At 34.7% G+C, this 20,718-nt stretch overlaps 1 protein-coding gene across 1 annotated transcript in view; it reads left to right on the top strand.

Annotated features, from left to right (window-relative positions):
- Positions 1–20,718, top strand: part of RYR3 (ryanodine receptor 3) — a 190,244-nt gene that overhangs the window by 132,511 nt on the left and 37,015 nt on the right. Inside the window, exons 61-72 of the mRNA XM_050710838.1 lie at positions 239–288; positions 736–796; positions 1,777–2,015; positions 2,616–2,697; positions 4,259–4,389; positions 5,439–5,759; positions 7,452–7,692; positions 9,879–9,966; positions 10,076–10,168; positions 14,822–14,836; positions 17,876–18,046; positions 19,703–19,762. Of these exons, the coding sequence (XP_050566795.1) occupies positions 239–288; positions 736–796; positions 1,777–2,015; positions 2,616–2,697; positions 4,259–4,389; positions 5,439–5,759; positions 7,452–7,692; positions 9,879–9,966; positions 10,076–10,168; positions 14,822–14,836; positions 17,876–18,046; positions 19,703–19,762 (1,552 nt within the window). The remainder of the gene's footprint in view (positions 1–238; positions 289–735; positions 797–1,776; positions 2,016–2,615; positions 2,698–4,258; positions 4,390–5,438; positions 5,760–7,451; positions 7,693–9,878; positions 9,967–10,075; positions 10,169–14,821; positions 14,837–17,875; positions 18,047–19,702; positions 19,763–20,718) is intronic.

Consider the following 20,718-nt stretch of genomic DNA (forward strand, 5'->3'; position numbering starts at 1 on the left):
AATTTCTGAATTAGAGAAGCTTAGAGAATGAGAGAATGCAGAAGCTTCTGAGATTATGCTGCTTAATGCAGTTATTTCACTGACTACTGTCATCATGTGTGATTTGAAATGCTCCTTCCAGGAACTATGTTGTGTTTTCTCTTTCATATTCTTATTATTCTTTATCTCATATATTCTAAACAAATCTTTAATCTTTGTCCTGTCTTGTCTTGCTGTTTTCTGTTCTCTTCTACTTTAGCCTGTTCTGCAAACTAGCTGCTCTTGTTAGACATAGGATCTCAATTTTTGGTAAGTTGTTAAGAAAGATCTTAATAAAGTTAAAAACATGAAGAATGTGTAACAGTTATTTCTATCTTAACTGAACATTTTCACAAGCTATAAGCTTGTGGAATACCTCTTTTCACACACTATAAGCTTGTGAAATACCTCTTTTAAAGGTACTGGTAGGAAAATTATGAAAGAAATTTATAAGCTACAGGATACAAAGCTCATAGTATTTCAGGGTCAAGTGATAAAAATGATCCCTAAGTAGACACCAATTACTCTTTTCAATTCTTTTATACAAATGGACTTAAGAAAATGAATGTTAGTTCTGGAACCAGACCTAACTCCTGGGGTGGAATATGTATTCCATGTTCTATTAACCTGCGTATTTCCAGTAGTGACATTTTAGATTATTAGATTATCCTACATTTTCTGTGCTATTGTGCTCTCACAGTCTCTCTTTCTAAACAGGTAGTGATTCTACAACAATGGTTAGCTGCCTGCACATCTTAGCTCAGTCTCTTGACACTCGGTAAGTTATAAAAAATTGTACCAACTACAAAACTACATAGGCATCACAGAGCTTTTCAGGGCAATTAGACTATTCCTGTATTATTTACTCCGTATTTGTAATTACTGATACTAGTAGTTTCAGTATAACAACCTCCATATTAGCACACGCAGGGGTTCATCGTCTGTGATTAAAGTATTGAAAACTCCTGTCAAGCTCTCCAAGAGCATTTGAGGGCTTTATTGAGAGAGATAAATGACACAAACTTTGGAACTGCAAGTATTAATGCTTGTAGATAGCTATTGTTCTATTGTTCTGTAGTAGATATCTACTGTTCTATTATAACAGTTCAGTGCATGGTTGAAAATTTGGCATTAGAAGTGCTCAGAATATGAGAATGTATGGGCTTTTTACTCACTTCTACCATGTACCATTAAAATGCTTAAGTAGATTTAAATACCATCTAGGATAGTTTTATTTGAACTGTTTTCTGGCCTGCTTATGTTATGCAGCAGCCTGACAATGAACTTGACAATGCGCATGACACAGGAGAACTTCATCAAACATCTGGAGAAAAGTGCAAGATTAAGGAATGGGACTGGAATGCTAATGTTGCATTTTCTAGGTTTAGGGTGTTCTGAAGACACATAAATGTGTATCCTGATTTGCATACCTAGTTACTGTGGCATCCATAAAAATTTAGGGTATGGTGATGTTTTCTGGGAAGGCATTGTCATACTTAAGGGCAGATCACAAAAACAGGAACAAGAAGTCTGCGGAAGCAGATTGTCTGCTGTTATTATTTTGTATGAAATACTACAACAACAGTGTTGCTTATATGGCTATTTAGGTACTACTGTCCTCTTCAGTTCATAATATAAAGTACACTGAAACCTGTGTATCTTCAAAGACCGATAGAATGTAAATAATGTGTACTTCACACATCTATAGTATATTGTAGATCAATGTAAAATTAATATTTTTCCTTTATTATTTTTCAGAACTGTTATGAAATCGGGATCTGAGCTAGTTAAAGCTGGATTACGTGCCTTTTTTGAAAATGCAGCTGAAGATCTGGAAAAAACTTCAGAAAATCTTAAACTTGGAAAATTTACCCATTCACGAACACAAATCAAGGGTGTTTCACAGAATATCAATTATACTACAGTAGCATTGTTACCTGTCTTGACATCAATTTTTGAGCATATTTCACAGTATCAGTTTGGAGTTGATTTACTTTGTAAGTACTTTTTTAAAATTCTGAATTATTTTATGTTATAATAATACTTTTTAAATAATTAATGCAGGAATTCAAAGGAATGAATTCCCTTTTTTAGTAACAGATGTATTTCCAGCGTTAATGCTTTTAAAGTTTCCTTGATTTTTTTTTGCGTATTTTAACTTAAAATTATCAAAATGCTTCCTTGAGATGCAGCAATATGCAATTCTAAAATTTCTTAAGTGTATTTGGGGATTAGAGTTCCATAGCAGAAGGTGATTCAAAGATAGATAGCAATTAAAAAAACTTTAAGAAGGTGGGGAGCCTCTAGATCATGTTTCTAGAGGCTATATACACAGACTGAATGTGGTTTAAGTTGAAATTACATTCTGCAAATGTGATAGTCTGCACAATTTTTTTAACAAGTATCTGCTGGCTTCTTTGAATGTCTGATGATCTGTTTTGGAATGCTTGTAGATGACATATAAGTATCAGAAAAGTTGAAGATAAATAGAAGTTTTAGACACCATGTATTCATTGGTTAAAATTACATTGTTTTATATTTAGAAAGTAGTCTTTAGCTGAATAAATACTGATTACCTACTTCTTGTTTCCCTCTAGTGGGTGATGTACAAGTTTCATGTTATAGAATTCTTTGTAGCCTCTATTCCCTTGGGACTGGGAAGAACATCTATGTTGAAAGGTATTGAGTGAAAAACTCAGCTTGCAAAATTTCCTTTTTCTTAGGAGCTTGTTGTGTATGTAATAAAGCGTTTTGAATGAAAAGTGAATCTGAAACAGTGTGAACATGTTTAAAATACACTTTAGGTGGAATGTAGTTGCCTATATCTCAGAGTTCAGTTCTACACAGAGAAATGCTAAACTGAATAAAAGCAAAACAAATCATCCTGCGTATTGCTGTGTATCGTCAGGGAGTTTAGTTCAACCATAGGGAAAACTAAATTTTTCCATGGGTCACCCCTAAGCTTCCCAAAGTTTGGCTACTGCATATTACCAGACATGCCTGTGTGGTAAGTAGGTCGAGTACTTAACGTCTGTCTCACACATAAATCTAAACAGAGTTCTCAGAACAGTTGTCTAGACCATAAAATCCTAAAGACCATATGTAGAGCATTCTGATACCCTTTAACTCTACAAAGGAATTCCATTTACCAGTTACTTGTGTTTTAAAAAGAGTGGGTCTTAAATTCTTTAAAGAATCTAGTGCTTTCAGTATGTTCCAAAACCTGGATTTTGGATCCTCTTCCATTAGAAGAGGCTCATATCTGTATCTGCTACTTCAGAAAAAGGAACCCTAATTGCTAGTCTGGCAAAAGACAGGAGCAGAGGTAATCATTAACCCTTCCTATTCTTCTGAAGCCTGTATTTTAGGCACTGTACATGATCTTAAAAGTTTAAAATTTACAGGGTCTGAGAGATACTAAACTGGAGGAAATACAGCTCTGTAGTCCAGTTAGGAGAGCACTTGCATAGGAATGCTGTTCTCCACTTCCATCTGTCCAGAATTTATTCAGTAATTGTTCCATGAAAAATGCAAGAGCTGTCTGGTGGACAGTTCCTCTTTCTTCCCATGTGCATGCATGTACCAGTGTGCAAAATCTCATTTTCACATATCTGCACATTTAGTCATTTATATGTGCATCACTAAATTATAAATCTACACACTTTTTTTTCCTTCTAGGCTTAAAAATCTTTAATACACTTTGACACTGATCTTGTAGGCAAAATAGAAAGTGCCTCACCCTTACTCTAACTATAGGAGTCAGGATGATATCACAGGAAATAAAAGTTGATTGTCTTCTAATTGCTTTTTGAGGGAAGAGCTCAAAGCGCAGGTCTCCACTTAGTTGGCAAGAGCCATAAGCACTGGATGTTAGACATGGGTGTAGCAAAGCAATGGGTATAAAAAGAAAAGGTATAGTGTGACCACTAACTTATTCTTTGTGCATGTTGTAGATATGTTTTCTGTAGTCTGTAGTTACACTGAGACACAGTTCACCTTTAATGTAAAACATTTGGTGTGGGGTATTTTTTAAGAAATGTATTCCTGTACCATTGTAATTTCCAATAATTTTGTTTATGTGAGAAATACTATTTTTCAAAATTGTCAAATAGTTTCTGTGTTACAAAGATAAACTGAATCAGCGATAAATGTTAATGCTGCTTTATAATGCATGCTAGATATTGGAAGCCCAGTGAAAGACTTTTTTTCTCTGATAACTTTTAGTATCTGTCATATACAGGCAGCGCCCTGCACTTGGTGAGTGCTTAGCATCTCTTGCGGCAGCCATTCCGGTAGCATTTCTTGAACCTTCTCTCAACCATTACAACCCATTGTCTGTCTTCAACACAAAAAGTGCAAGAGAAAGAGCAAGTAAGTATCGTTCCTCAGGAAAACATAAATAAATGATTGAATAAAGTTGTTTGCTTCTCCCCAAATATTAGAAAGAAATTGTATTATTTTTTTTTAAAGGAGAAAACTCCTACTATCACTATATTGTTGCTTGTCATTTGAGCCTTGCTGAGATTATCTTAGCATTATTTCCTTTCTTCTCGCATGTCAATGTTTTTCTGAACATCATGTTTGAATTCTTTGCTGAAGTTGAATACAGTAATATTTGAAGCTTAACCTAAGGTCACATCCACACTACAGAAGGTTTTAGCAAATTGTACAATTGTGTTCTGACTAGCAACACGCAAAAGATGTTTTTTTATTCATGTGAACAGAAAAAATATCTATGCTACCTGGTTGTCTTACCAGTACTCTAATGCAGTTCATTATAGGGAGCTCCTAGCAGAATTTGACTGATTCTGTGAAACTTTAATCAAGGGAGCAGAAGTCCTTCTACACAGTTTTTCTTCACATGCTTCTATTTCACTTATTCTTGACAGACTCTCTTATCTATCTCATATGGGGGGTAGATTTGCTGAGTTTGTAAACAAAGTACACTTAAGTTTTAGTCTTACCCATAACCTTGAGCTGGTCACAATATTACTAAAAGCCTGTTTGTATCCTGAAATGGATTTGATTTTTTTGCTGGTGAACATGAAGGTTGTGAATGATTGCGGAAACTATGGCCAGTGTTTTTCTAATATTGGTACAAGTTCTCAGTTTTTCACTTCTACATAGCTGGGCTGGTTAGCAGAAAACTGCAGGACACTATATGTGTGAGGCTGCTATTGTCTACATCAGTGCTATATGCACATCATCAGAAAGACATAACTTATTAGATAAGAGACCCTTGTATGTCCCAAAGTCTTATTATTTATGTCTGCCCAAGATGGTGACAGGAAAAAAAAAAAAAAAGAAAAAAAAAAAACAGTGAAAATGTTGTTTGTATTTTTTAGGTTTAAATGTAGATGATCTCCTGTATTTTGTTAATTAATATTTTTGGTTTTTACCCTTTCCTTTTCTACCTGCAGTTTTAGGTATGCCTGATACAGTAGAGGAGATGTGTCCAGAGATTCCCCAGTTGGATGGACTAATAAAGGAAATTAATGATTTAGCAGAGTCTGGAGCAAGGTATACTGAAATGCCTCATGTAATTGAGGTTATCTTACCCATGCTATGCAACTATTTGTCCTACTGGTGGGAACGAGGGTCCGAGAGTGTTCCTGAAAGTGCCGGGCCTTTCTGTACAATGATAACGTCTGAACATCTAAGCATCATTCTGGGAAACATTCTGAAAATCATTAACAACAATCTGGGAATAGATGAAGCATCTTGGATGAAGAGAATTGCAGGTACTGTAAATATTTTTAGAGAGTAGTTGTATCTAATAATATTTAATTCCTATGCTACAATTTACCATATTACCCAGTGATACAATTTTTTTTTAATTAAAAGCAGCAGGAAGAAGGTCAGGTAAAAAGCAGATAAAGAACAATAAGAGATTGTCTTTCTTTTTTAAAGTTCGTTATTATTTTTGTGTGTGCACCATAGCATCACTGTAAGCAGAGAGCTTTCTATACAACAGAATGGATTTTGAAAATCTTATCTTTCCTATACACTATATAAAAGCCTTAGTACTTAATTTGGAGTTGTAAATACCATTAAGTCTCCAGACACCAAAGAATTGGGCATTGCAGTAGAGTGTATAAATACTGTGATTTTTGTTCGTAAAGTATCAAGACAAAGGGAAAAAATGATATACGGTGAAGAAAAAAAAAAGTAGTAACTAGCATTCAGAAGTAGTTGCTTTGTCAAATACTAAGTTATGAGAAAAATTCTCAAAATGTCCTGTAAGATTTAGCAGACAGCTAGCTGAAAGAATCTACTGTATACAAATGTTAGCATTCATCTTAGGGTAGGAATATAGTATACCATATGGTGAGTCAAGAAAATCTATATAAAAATAGCCTTTTCCTGCTAAATTGTAATGCTATATCAGTACTGGGTTTTGAGAATTATTGTACATACTGAAAGGTCTTAAGCTAATATTAAGAATTCCATTAAAATTTAGTAAGAAGTTCTTTGCTTAATTATGGAGACCAGTGCTTCCAGTTTTGTAGGCACTGCTAATCTACAAAAGCGGGTAATGTATTATTGTGGTTGTTGAAAGGATTTTTGACTTAGGTGGTCTGCATTATCTTACTAATGTTTCCACAACAGAGATCTATGATCTTGAATGAGTCATTCATTCTCTGTATGTTAGCTTGCTGAAGTCAAAAGACAAATTTTTCTAGAACACTGCCTTCTGACTATTTTAAACGTTGTATTAAAAAACAACCAAACAAACAAAAACAGAAAAGAAACCTCCCAAAAAGCTGTTTTCTGAGGACTGAGTGACTCAATCCTTATTTTATTGAGATTCCAACAAGGTTAGAGACACATGAAAATCTATTAGAGGGTGTCAAAAGAAGGAGCCCTCATGGTGGCCTTACAGCTTCCTCATGAGGGGTAGTGGAAGGGCAGGCACTTATCTCTGCTGTCTGGCAACAGGACCTGAAGGAATGAGAATGGCATGGAGCTGTGACAGGGAATGTTCAGGTTGGATGTTAGAAAAGGTGTTTCACGGGAAGGGTGGTCAGGCATTGGAACAGGCTCCCCAGGGAAGTGGTCACGAAAGCAAGCCTGTCAGAATTCAAGAATTGTTTGGCCAGTGCTCTCAGAAGTAAGGTTTTATTTTTGGATGGTCCCGTATGGATCCAGGAGTCAGACTCAATGATCCTTGTGGGTGCCTTTCCAACCTGGGATACTCTATGACATAATACTGAAATACATATAATCTGAATTCCCAGTAACTGGCTTTTAACATCTCAATATACATGGTTGAGAAAGCTATATTCATAGTATAATTAATAGTTTTATGGTGCTTCAGAAATACATGGAGTGCTATGACCTTTGTTTTCTATAACCACAGAGGATTCGTATTAATACAATTAAAAGCATCAATTGTGTATTAATCGTAGGGTCATATGTATTTTTATGTGTAGTTTATGCTCAGCCTATCATCAGCAAAGCCAGACCAGATCTGCTGAAAACTCACTTTATTCCAACACTGGAGAAATTGAAGAAGAAAGCTATAAAGATTGTGATGGAAGAGGAGCAACTGAAAGCAGACAGTAAAACTGACACCCAGGAAGCTGAGCTACTCATTCTTGATGAATTTGCTGTTCTTTGTAGAGATCTCTACGCCTTCTATCCAATGTTGATACGTTATGTAGACAACAACAGGTAAATAATAATTAAACTCATATTTATTGGTTAATTTACTTCGAATCAGTGATCAGATAATCAGAAAGAAAATAATGCATTTCATGTTTTTCTGAATTCAGATCCTGAGTAGTTTAAGATTCTTAATTTACAGGATGGGATATGTTGAATTCACATCTTTTTCTCACAAGCATTTTGGCTTATTTGGTTGTATTATAACTGCAGTGTTACTGTGGAGAACTCATATCCTGACCAGAGTTTTCATGAGTATTACAGCAGCCCAATGTCATTACACAGGAGTATACCTTTTGAAAATTAAAAAATGGCTAAAACTCTTAACTACTGAAGGGGTGAAAAGCTATTTTGCCTCAATTGAATCACTATATATGTAGGTAATACTACAAAAATATTTATCTTCTCTGTTTGCATTTCTTTAAGAAGGAGATAAAAATGTTTGAACAATATTGTATTGCCTTTGGAATAACCAGAAGATTTTCTACTCAACAGTTTACTTAAGGATTATTCCGTGCCTACGCTTTCCTTTTCCTTTGCCCCAGACCACACCCCTGAGATCCTCTTCAGAAGAGTATTTGAAGTGTCTATAGTATCTAAGTATCTACAGTATTTTAATGCTATTCTTAACAACACTGTTCTAATATACACAATCAGTGTCCACTTAAATTTTTCTAGGTGCTAGTACGTAACAGGATAGCTAAGAGCATTTTCATTGCATGCACGTTCATTTATGCTGTGAACCAATTTACTCTTTCTAGATGCACTAAGCTTTACTAAATCAGATCTTGTTGGCAGAACACTTAATTTTTAAAAACACAGACTTCACTAAGCTGTACAGAAGTCCAACTACAGGGATGGAGTTAATGAGGATTAAATTAAAATGTTACAATTCCTTTCGTGGTGGCTGTCAGATGCCTGAACATGAGCCGGCAATGTGCCCAGGTGGCATCCTGGCTTATATCAGGAATAGCATAGCCAGAAGGCCCAGGGAGGTGATCGTCCTCTTGTACTCTGCTCCGGTGAGGCCGCACTTCGAGTACCATGTTCAGTTTTGGGCCTCTCAGTACAAGAAGGGCATTGAGGCCTTGGAACATGTCCAGAGAAGGGCTACAAAGCTTGTGAAGGGCCTGGAACACAAGTCCTGGGAGGAGCAGCTGAGGGAACTGGTGTCGTTTAGTCTGGAGAAGAGGAGGCTCAGGGGAGACCTTATTGCTCTCTACAGCTACCTGAAAGGAAGGTGTGGGGAGCTGGGGGTCACCTCTTCTCACAGGTAACCAGTGATAGGACTAGAGGGAATGGCCTCAAGTTGCACCAGGGGAGGTTCAGGTTGGAAATCAGGAGACGTTTCTTCTCAGAAAGAGCAGTCAGGCATTGGAATGGGTTGCCCAGGGAAGTGGTGGAGTCACCGTCCCTGGGGGTGTTAAGGGAAGGCTGGAGGTGGTGCTTAGGGACATGGTTTAGTGGCTGATATTGGTGGTAGGAGATGGTTGGACCAGATGATCTTGGAGGTGTTTTCCAATCTTAATAATTCTATGATTCTATGCCCACTTTATGTATGGGCATATTAGTGCATTTTAATTTAGAGATATTTAACAGAGCTGCATCTGTTAGTTCATTTGCCCAAGTTTACTGATGATCCTTGTGCAGACAGACTGAAGTTGTATTAGTTCCTGCATTACAAAAATAAACCAATTAAAGCAGTCACTCCTTACAGCTCTACCCACTCATTAAACTCCTTTTACTCTTCATCCTCTTCCCATTAGTGTTCTTCTTTGGATCAACACAATGTTTTTCTTTATAAAAAAAAAAAAAATAGAAAAAAGAAAGGAAAAGGTTTTGTTATGGAAAGAAAAGGAAAAAAGAAAAAAGGAAGAGAAAAACTCAGTGAATGAGTTCTGTTTTTCAGCCAGGTTTGTTTTCTGGTCCAATTCATGGAAGGCACAAAAACACATTGTCACCATGGGGAAGGGTGACAGGCAAAAATAAGTAACCAAGAATAAGGAATTTTGTTGGAGACAAGTTAAACTGCCATAAAAAATGGCCTCTGTAGCCATGGTCATGGAAAATTGAAGTGACTGTTGTTAAGTTCCAAGATTAACTACACAAATGTAACCCAATCCATTAAAGAGACCAATATCTATATTCAGGTGCCTTATTTAAAATGTCTTATTTTATTTTTTATTTTTAACCAGAGCCAATTGGCTAAAGAAACCAGATGCAGACTCTGATGAACTCTTCCGAATGGTAGCTGAAGTGTTTATCCTGTGGTGTAAATCACATGTAAGATAAGATGTATACTTTTTTCTCCATTTCATTCCATCTGTAAATACAGGTGTGGTACATGCAGATGAATTAAATTGTTTGTGATTTTTTTGTTGGTTGTTTTTAGAATTTCAAAAGAGAAGAACAAAATTTTGTGATTCAGAATGAAATCAACAACTTGGCATTTTTAACAGGAGATACCAAAAGCAAGATGTCTAAAGTAAGTTAATAAAAATATTTGGATCAATTAAATCTTCAGATGTGTTTAATACTTTGTAAGAAGGCTCTGAAAATCTACTCAGATTGCTGCTGCTCTGCTGATAGAAGAAACAAAAAATAATGTTGCTTCTTGATGACAGGCATGGAAACAACTATGCATAGTATAGACTATGTACCTTTGAGTTAGTTATTAAGTGTGTTAAATTTTCAAAGACATGAGATTAAAACATGGGTCTTGATTTGAAGAAGTTACATATAAAAGAGAACATCGGTCGTAATATGTAATATAGCTTGTTGGTCCTTTAAAAAACAAATCAGGTAGAATATTTTGTAAAAATAAGTCCACCTGCTCTTTTTCTTGTGAATGTCGGTATTGTTCAGCTTTGACGGAGTAATGCTGCATTTGCATATCTCTCTTTATTCATATGCATAGCATACCATATGTGCACTGTTTTTCTCATTTCTTATTAATGACCACATTCAGTTCTTTTTTTTACTCATTTTCAATATGACAAGATGCTGACATGATGGCTGGAAAATACATTTGTTACCTGCATAATAGAGAAAATGTCATTGTGTCTTTTGACATTAGCTGAGGAAGACTGCCTTGCTCATAACAAGATCCACAAGTCAGATGAAATATAATTCCAAGGTAGTGTTGGTAAATATAGGAAAAAAAAAAACCTTTTATTTATATTTATAATGTGTTTTGAGAAATCCTGTTTAGAAATGGTTCAAGAAGAGGTGGGGTTTGTTGTTTTGTATTTCACTGTATTTTTATTTTGTCTGTAACTTAGCTACAATAAGCCCAACTTTATACAATAGAGAGTCAGAAAAAATGTCTCATTAGATTTTTTTCTAAGTTTTTAAGTTTTGAAACTTGGTTGAGCCAAATCATATTACTGGAAAGTTTACAAGTAAAAATACTGGATTTTCTGCTTATCATTAGTTCATGACTGATACTGAACAGCAGTTCATACTATATAGAAAATTCTGAAAAGGAATTTTTTAATGCATTTTCTTTTTTTCAAGATACAGCTCTTTGAAATTGTATGATAGTATTGAAGTGTTTGTATAATCCTCATTAGTGAGATGATTAGTGGACATAATGCACGTTATGTGATGGTTAATTACACGCTAACATAGTCTAACAGAAATCTCTATACTTTATCATATGGCAATTGCTACACATACATATAATACATAGATTTTGAAATTTGTGCATTAGAATTGGTCTCAGGAGCCAAGAAATCAATCCTTTCTTTTTTTTTTTTTAATTTTTTTTTCAGATCATGGTAGATTAGAATCAGATAATTCATATTTTATCTGAATTGTATCTCTCTGCAGTATTGAAAAGATGGGGTAAACTGTTAGTGTCATATTTCAGTAAAAGATGGCATGGCAGGAATGACAAAACAAATCTTCACCAAAAAAAGGATAGCCTCATACTGCTCTGATTTAGATAAAATCACAGGGATTCAGCATCAAGAATTTATATAACTCAAATTTGAAAGGGTTTAGTTTTAAAATTAGATTTCCAAATACCTGTTATATATATTTTAACTAATATATTTTTATATATAACATAGATGTAGATGCATATGTAATGTGCTTTTCTTCATATGGCCATACAATACACTGAGATCATAAATCTTTTTATATACGTATAATTTTTTGTAAGCATACTAATGCAAAATCATAACATTCAAGGATGTTGTGCGTGGTTATTGCTAATATAGGAACAGAAATAAAAGACTGTTGTTCATGACTGAATGTTTTGTTAACCTGGTACCGTATCTGCAGTAGTGGTTGCAGAACAGCTGATCATTTAGGCCATTTTTCAGGACTCAACTACCATGATACAATACATGAGGCATCGTTTAGAAGTGTTGTATTGGTTCTCTATATATTGTTTCTAATCAGGAAATTTATAACATTTTATAATATATCATATAAGTGCTCTTAAACCCCAGTGTGTTCATTAAAGCATGCATTTAGATCTGATTTTTTTTAAGACTGCATAGTTTAGAATGAACAAGAAATTCTCTAAGTAACAGAATTTCAGAATTTACTATGAGGTTTGTTACTTATTTATATATTAATGGAGTAATCAGTAATGCACATTATGTTAGGGAACAATATTTTTATAATTTCTTGCTTTAATATTAACATTTAGCTCAGAAATGACAGTATGACAGAAGAATAACTAGCACTTTCCTCTTTATTATGAGTTCTTCTTTATTCACATTATGTTTAATGAAAGCAATTATATACAGTATTTACCCAGCATGAGAACATATAAATAAATGTGAATGTGAACACTGGCCATTAACAGTGAGTCCAACACGAACAGTTCTCTTTAAAGGCGAAGGGCCCTATGCTGATCTCAGACTGCTTTAGGCAACTGCCTACCTTATAGCAGAGACTACCAGCTTTCCAAAGATCTAGGATGCTGTGATGGTGGTAATGTGTAATGTCTGATATATCATGGGAGGTTCTGTATCTTTATATGCCAAATGCAGAAAAAGCTGTGCTGAGGATGAAGATTTAGGGTTACGTTATTTTTCTGTAGCTGATATCAATGGTGACAAATGATTCACTGTTACAATAAATAAAAAAAAAGATACAGTACCCATTGTGTTTTGATTATACAATATTAACTTTGTTAATATATTCTCAAATAAATATAATAACAGCTGAGAAAGTTTTTTAATTTTTCTTTTCTAAAAAAATGGCAGCAGAGTGCTCGGAGGGGAATGGTAAGTTAGAGAACTTTCAGTGCGAGAGAGACTGGTAACTTAGATTGCATTGAAATAAGAGATTTGTGATGGCAGTTGAAATGGAGAAATTAAACATGTTCTTTTCATCCTGTATTTGTTTTTGAATCCTTCATAGGTTTGTTGATAAAATAGTATTTTTATTAGAATGTAATAATTCTCTATTGTTTTACAGTTAATTGGTATAAAAGTCTAAATGTAGACATTAACATGTATGTAATAAATGTGTAATACATATGTGGGCAATTTTTCTGTGTAAGCTTTGGAATCTAAATGAAGGTGTGGTTGGATATATAACCTCAGTTGCTAAACACTTGTATATCCTACTGAAGTTTAATATGACTGGCATTCATTAATAAAATTTTATATCTATTTTTAAAAAGCATCTGTATAGGCCTATTATAGAAGCCTGAGGCAGTCAAAAAATCAAGTTTGTATTACAAAACAGCATTATGATTTGTGCCCATCTGTAATACATTATACATATTATTTGCAAATTTATGGTTATTTGAGGATTTGATATTAATATTTTCTGCAAGAATTTTAGATCTCAACATTGAACATTTCAGTTGCATAGAATATATTTCCTTTAGTTATATTATGGTAAATTATGAATGGATTACTTTTATGGTCATTTCTAATAAATGAAATGGAATTAGCATTTACTTGCCTTTACTTACCTTTAACGTGTATGTACTGAACCATGTCTGTGCAGCATCTACATATTTCACACATTTTCAGTTAAAATTTATTATTTGTCTAAGTACGGTATTGAAGATTCTAAGGTGCTTACCACTTATTTGGTTATTAGTCTGCCATTCTTTTTTGATTTACAGAAGGTCTTTACTATGTGACATAATTATCGTAGGATATAGAAACATTTTAATAGTAGCTTGGCTTCAAAGTTTGAGGCCAAAAAGCAAACATTATAGACTACTTCGAGTATCACAAGAAAGCAAAGTTAGAATGAGAAAAATCATGGAAAGCAGGGGGTAGAGTTTGTTTTTATGCATTTTTCTCTTTGTTTTTAACCAACAGATTTCTACAGTATTTTCCCATGCTCAGTCAAGGATTCCCTTAAGTAATGCTTAAACTTTTGTGCTGTTTCACTGTAGCAACATAGTCTTGTTATCTTTTTGATATTACATGACACAATCATAACCTAGCTTTGGCTATGAATACATGTTCATTTATGTATATGTATGTGTGGTATTAACATAATAAAGAGATAAATAAAACTATGTATGTGTGAGTTACAGCTGAGTTTATAAAAGTGTTCTCAAAATGGGTACTGCTGGGAGATATGAGCTTAACTCAAGTTTTCTCTCAGACTGTCTACAAGACAGTAACGTGTTAGACAATGGGAAAATACAGCTATAAGTGAAATGTTCCATCTTCATGGTGGTGTCTTGATTTTGTTTTCTATTTCTAAGCATTTTTTTTTCTCATTGATATTTAGGGTTGGGGGTAGGAAGGGTTATATTGTTGGAACATTTTTCATTATTGGTTTATCCAGAATTCCAAACACCTTGTTCCTTTTAACAATACTGGGAAAAGTTTCGGTAATTAGTATATTGATGTGTTTACTTATTAGATATACTTCCTTACATGCTGAAGCACTGAATAGTGGTGTATTATGTCATGCTGAATAGCAGCAGATAAATTTAGAAGTACAATCATTTAATAAGGATTAAGCTGGATAAAAATTATTTCACTAAGGTCTCATTTAATTACACGCTCACAGTTTATTGTTTTAACTACAAACTTACAATATTTACTGTCCTGATAGAGCTGAGTAAGTTTATTACTAACTTGTAAAGTTACCATCTTTTCATCTCTTTTACTTATGTTTTTCCCTTTATTTTTCTTTCATACAGGCCATGCAAGTAAAGGTACAGGTCAAAATGCATGATGTGTTTTTGTTTTATCTTTAGAAATGATCAGGCTCCAAGCATTCTTTCCATTGATCATAGCAGTGGCGTCACAAAGTGAAGGCCCAAGTCCCAAATACTATAAATTTTCTCTGAGTTAAAGTGGCAGCATTTGAGCAGAGCATCTGAAATTCGTGTTAGCACACCCACACGTTGTTTTAATGTAAAAAATGTAGTAAAGTTGTATTTTGTAATTATTTTAGACGTGCATTCCCCCTTTGCTGTCTTTCTGCATTCTGGGGTATTTTTTGCTAATATATTGTAGCAGACATTGTAAAAATGATGCCTAAGTAGAGTCATCAGAAACATAACTGGTTTATGATATTCAAGAAGAATAAATGGGAAAAAGTGTTATAGCTTGTATCCTGTCTGTAGATGAATGGAAGATTGTGTTAGAATGAAGAAGTTCAAATTAGATACAGAGTTCAACTACTACCTTTTTCCAAAATTAAAATGGGTTCTTCCTAATCATGTGAGATGTGAGGACACTTTTGAATAGTCCTTGTTTCTTTTATACATTTAATGTATTCAAGGCTTCCTTAGTCTCCAGTGAACCGTAGTTCATCTTCCTTTCCATCATTTGTATTATTTTAATAATAATTCATAATAGAGATAAATACTTTTCAGCCTATGGTGTGTTTTTCATTGGTGATACAGAATGAAAAGCAAAATGGATCCCTTGGGATCCATTTTCATGGTTTTCCGTTTCATCTCTCCCTTCACCCTGTGCCCTGAGAAGTACGATGATGGTGTGAAGAGTTTTTAATTAATTAAACTGGAAGCATAAGATACCACAGATGCTCACTTTTTAAATAGATCTGACTTCAAGCCTTGCTATTTTCAAACTTACCCAGGTATATAGAGTAGGGTTTAATGAACACTCTCATGATGGTCTTATAGAATGGATTATCTAAGGAGGGTTGGAAAAATATTAATTCCATTATCTTAACCTGTTTTAGCTATATTTAATATAAATATTCCTTATATTTTTTCTATATAAATATTCTACTTTTTGATTATATATTCAATTATTATCAATCTAATGGAAAATCTGTAATTCTTTTTCTATATACATTTGTTTGAAGAAATTTCAGCTTGTGTGTTCAAATCCTTAGGCAATAAGATCATTATGTTAGGCAATCAGAATATATCATTCTTCTTGCTGAGGTTCTTTTAGCACAGCTAATTCTTTAGGAGAAAATATACCCAATTTAAAACTCTTTATGTTGAAATGAAGGTATTTTGTTCACTTATATAGTTACATATTAGAACGTAAGGAGACATAATTTTATTGCTTTTTAGGTTTGTCTGTGACTCTACTTACACATTTATCAACAAGATTTGCAAATTAATAGACAGCAGAATATGATGGCAAAGGCAGAATGAATCTTCTTTTCATGTTTTAAAAATATTTAGGTGTTATGTTCACCTAGTTATTAATCTGAAATGAAAATTTAAAAAAAAAATGGATGTGTAAAATGTCCCTAAGCATAAAGATGCAGAAAAGTAAAAGTCTCTCTCTTCTTCCTTTTATTTTTATTTTTTTTAATAGATCTATGTATATATTTTGGTATTCCTTATTTAATATGCATAGTGACGCCACTGGAATATAGTGATACATTGTGGGATTTGTTTGTCTGCTGTCAATGTAGAGTACAAATAATATCATTATTATAGTCATTACATCATTGCTATTTCTAAGGCACTTCCAAAAGCAAAGCTTTGAGGCAAAGTACTCTCTTGCAATTGCTAGTTCCTTAAGAAAGGAAGCCACATCCCTTGTGTGTTCCCTCTGACCTGCAAAATGATTTCAACACCAGCTGTATACACAGAGATTCACCATCTAGAAGACAGAATCTGCCAAAATTTCCCACCTACTGGATTGTGTATAGCTACCATTTTTTTCCTTTCAGTGATTATGTGATAATAGTGTGGTATTAATTGGTAATTATGGATTGCAATGGATTCTGCTGTATCCTTATGTGGAACTACACAATATATTATACAAAGAGTAGTCAGTAAAATTTAATTGACAGAGGGAAAAGGATGTGGAGGGTTAAATGCAAGCATTTGCTGTTCAGTAGTGTTTTATAAGCCTCTAGGCCTAGTCCTGAAATCTTGTCTTAGGCAAAACTCCCTTGCCTGTAGTAGGAGTTTAATCTAGGTACAGAATTCAGAACTGGGCTATTTTTATGTTGTTGGTGTTTACCATATGTTCATTAAATATATGGATCTGTTCTAAAGGTTTTGGTTTGCTGTCTCATAAATTAAAAGTTGCGTGAAATACCATTGTACACTGTCTATTGAAGATAGGACAATGTTATTTTGTTTTTCTGTTTATTCCTGTCTTTTTTGTTTTTGTTTTCCTATTGTTCACAATCTCCAAAGCTGTAAAAGGACTAATTTTTCATTCCAGATTTACTTACATTAGCCAAAGCCAAAGGACAGTGCTTTTCCCAGAGGCATTGGTTCATTGGCATGTTATTACAACCAAAGTATTTTAGGTACTGTTATTTCTTAGGTGAGGTAAATCAGACAATATTCATTCGTTGAAACTGTGGATGGCTGTATCTTCATGAAAGTTTCTAAAAAAAATGTAAACATCCTGAATTTGACTCTGTAATGTTGCAAACTAATACCATCCCCTGAGACTGACTTAGCTTTTAACTCTATAGCTGTTTCTGATTTGAGAGGTAAGGTCCAGAAAATATAGCTAGATTTATATGTATGAATGCATCCAAAACTATTTTACTGCAATTAAAATATTACTGTTACTGCAGTTTCATCATTGGAGCACACCAAAAATATTCCTGTAATTTCCCACTCAAGACTGTACACCCTTCCTCTAATGTAGCATTTTCAATTAATTATGTACTACATTAGGAACATAGTTTTCTTGGACCGCTAGGAGAAGAATGTGTTGGAAGAGTATGTGGTAGGAGAATAATTACAGTCATTTACCTTTGTATTATTTATTTAATTTTAATATTTTTATTACAGTCCGGAGGACAAGATCAAGAAAGAAAGAAATCAAAACGTAGAGGGGATTTGTACTCCATACAAACATCCTTGATTGTAGCTGCACTTAAAAAGATGCTTCCTATTGGCTTGAATATGTGTACTCCTGGAGATCAAGAGCTCATCTCTTTGGCTAAGACTAGGTACAGCCATGTAAGTGCATAATTTGTAATAGTTTTTAATGGAGAATAAACAGAACTTTATTAACAACTTGGAGGCATAAATATCTAAGCAGTTAATATAATAAAATATGTCAATGTACTGTAAGCAATTACAGCTGCTAATTGTGCTTTCACAAGACAAAGTGGTGTGCACAGACAGCTATCATCCTTTCCATGGCATTTTGCATTTGTATAAAATGCAAGAAGGCCAACAGCACCCTGGCTTGTATAAGAAGCAGTGTGGCCAGCAGGTCTAGGGAAGTGATTGTCCCCCTGTACTCGGCTCTGGTGAGGCCGCACCTCGAGTACTGTGTTCAGTTTTGGGCCCCTCGCTACAAGAAGGACATGGAGGTGTTCGAGAGAGTCCAGAGAAGGGCAACAAAGCTGGTGAGGGGTCTGGAGAACAAGTCTTACGAGGAGCGGCTGAGGGAGCTGGGATTGTTCAGCCTGGAGAAGAGGAGGCTCAGGGGAGACCTTATTGCTCTCTACAGGTACCTTAAAGGAGGCTGTAGCGAGGTAGGGGTTGGTCTATTCTCCCATGTGCCTGATGAAAGGACGAGGGGGAATGGGCTAAAGTTGTGCCAGGGGAGGTTTAGGTTGGATATTAGGAAGAAATTCTTAACTGAAACGGTTGTTAGGCATTGGAATGGGCTGCCCAGGGAAGTGGTTGAGTCACCATCCCTGGAGGTCTTTAAGAGATGTTTAGATGTAGAACTTAGTGATATGGTTTAGTGGAGGACTTGTTAGTGTTAGGTCAGAGGTTGGGCTAGGTGATCTTGGAGGTCTCTTCCAACCTAGACGATTCTGTGATTCTGTGAAAATGTACATTTACATATACATATGCCAAGTGAACAAATGACTGGAGTGCAGTCCTACAGAAAGGGATCAAGTGTTTTTGAGTGATGGTGAGCTCAGTGTGAGTCAACAATGTGCCCTGGTATCCAAAAGGACCAACTGTATTAGGGGGTTGCACTAAGTACAGTTTAGCTAACCTGGTCGACAGAAGTGATTGTCACACTATACTCAGAATGGGTGTGGCGTCACCTTGAGTACTGTGTGCAGTTTTAGGCTCCACAATATAAGGATATAAAACTATCAGAGAGTGTCCAAAGGAAGGCACTAACCAGTGATATGTCTGGTGACCAGTGGTAGGACCTGAGGGAATGAAATGAAGCTGTATGCGGGAGGTTCAGATTGGTTTTTAGGAAAAGATTCTTCCCTGAGAGCATGGTCAGTCACTGGAACAAGCTCCCCAGGGAAGTGGTCCCAGGCATGTTGGTATTGAATAAGTGTTTGGACGGTGCTCTTAGATAGATGGTTTAACTGTTAGGTTGCCCTGTTGGAGTCAGGAGTTGGATTTTTTGATTCTCATGGGTGCCTTCCAACTCAGGACATTGTATGATTCTATGATACATTTGGACCAAATACTCAAAGGTCATTAGTTAGCTTTAATTCATTTCAAAGTTTAATCCTTGTTTTGTGGTCACAATTTAAAAATGCTTTTGTCCCATGCTCTTCTGGTAGTATACGTACTTTGAAAACAATTAGGTTACTTTTTAATATTAAAACAACAACTGTTCTATGTTGTGCATGTTCTTATAAGATGAATCATAATCAAAAATTGAGAAGCACTTCTATCTTTCTACAGAGGGACACTGATGAAGAAGTCAGAGAGCATTTACGTAACAACTTACATTTGCAGGAAAAGGTAACAAAATCTGTCTGGGATAGCACTTTTAAACATGAAAATTTCAATTGTTTATCATGATCGTGGTACATAAAAAAAAGCAAGTGAAAAGCTATTAGAAAAATTGTCATTTTAATATTTTTGTTCATAATATTTTCATGACAAACCTAGTTTCTTTGTAGACTTGGCTGGTATTTTCAAGTTTCAGGAAGTCCTATAGAACCAGTGAAGTGTAAAGAAAGAGATAATGGTAGTTTTAAAGTTATAATTACTTAAAATTATCTCAATCCAAGAAGAAAATAAAATTAAACTAATTTCAGCTTCCTATTTTGAACTTAACTGGCTCTAACCATTAAATAGTACTTACTAATATGCATTTTAAAGTGACTGTAATGAAATAATGAAACCATGTGTCATTTTGGCACTTGAGAGTTTTTCAAGCACATGTATGTTCCTACTATTTAGATGCTGAATATATTGTCAAAGGTGATACCAAAATGGAGTCCTCATTGTTCTACAAATATTTAATTAAGATCATTGCCCATATTTGAACATAATACACTTTTCTCTAGTAGCAAATGGCTGTCCTGTTGCTATAAATTTGAGCTTACCTACATTTAAATTAGACACAACAGGTAATTCTAATGTGTTTTCTCATATTTTTGTCTTGGCTGTTGCAAAAAAAGCCAAACCTTTGGCTGTGACTCTTCACCTACTGACATTCCAGCTGTCTTTGATTAAAATCCATAAAACGGACTTTCCACTGTCAGTACAGAATTTCACCAATCTCAGTGCTAAATGTGCTTCCTTATTTTTAATGGAGTTAAATGCAATAAAGAAGTTTCAGGGTGGATTATTTGGTTTCATGAAATAGAATCTTGCATGAGAACGAAGTTCAGAATCTAATGTCTTTTTTTTCTGAGCAGCTAGCAAATGCTAATTTGGACTGAAAGGGACAGATGAAATGGGAATACCCA

Source organism: Cygnus atratus, chromosome 5, assembly GCF_013377495.2.
Source record: "Cygnus atratus isolate AKBS03 ecotype Queensland, Australia chromosome 5, CAtr_DNAZoo_HiC_assembly, whole genome shotgun sequence".
Lineage (NCBI taxonomy): Eukaryota > Metazoa > Chordata > Aves > Anseriformes > Anatidae > Cygnus > Cygnus atratus.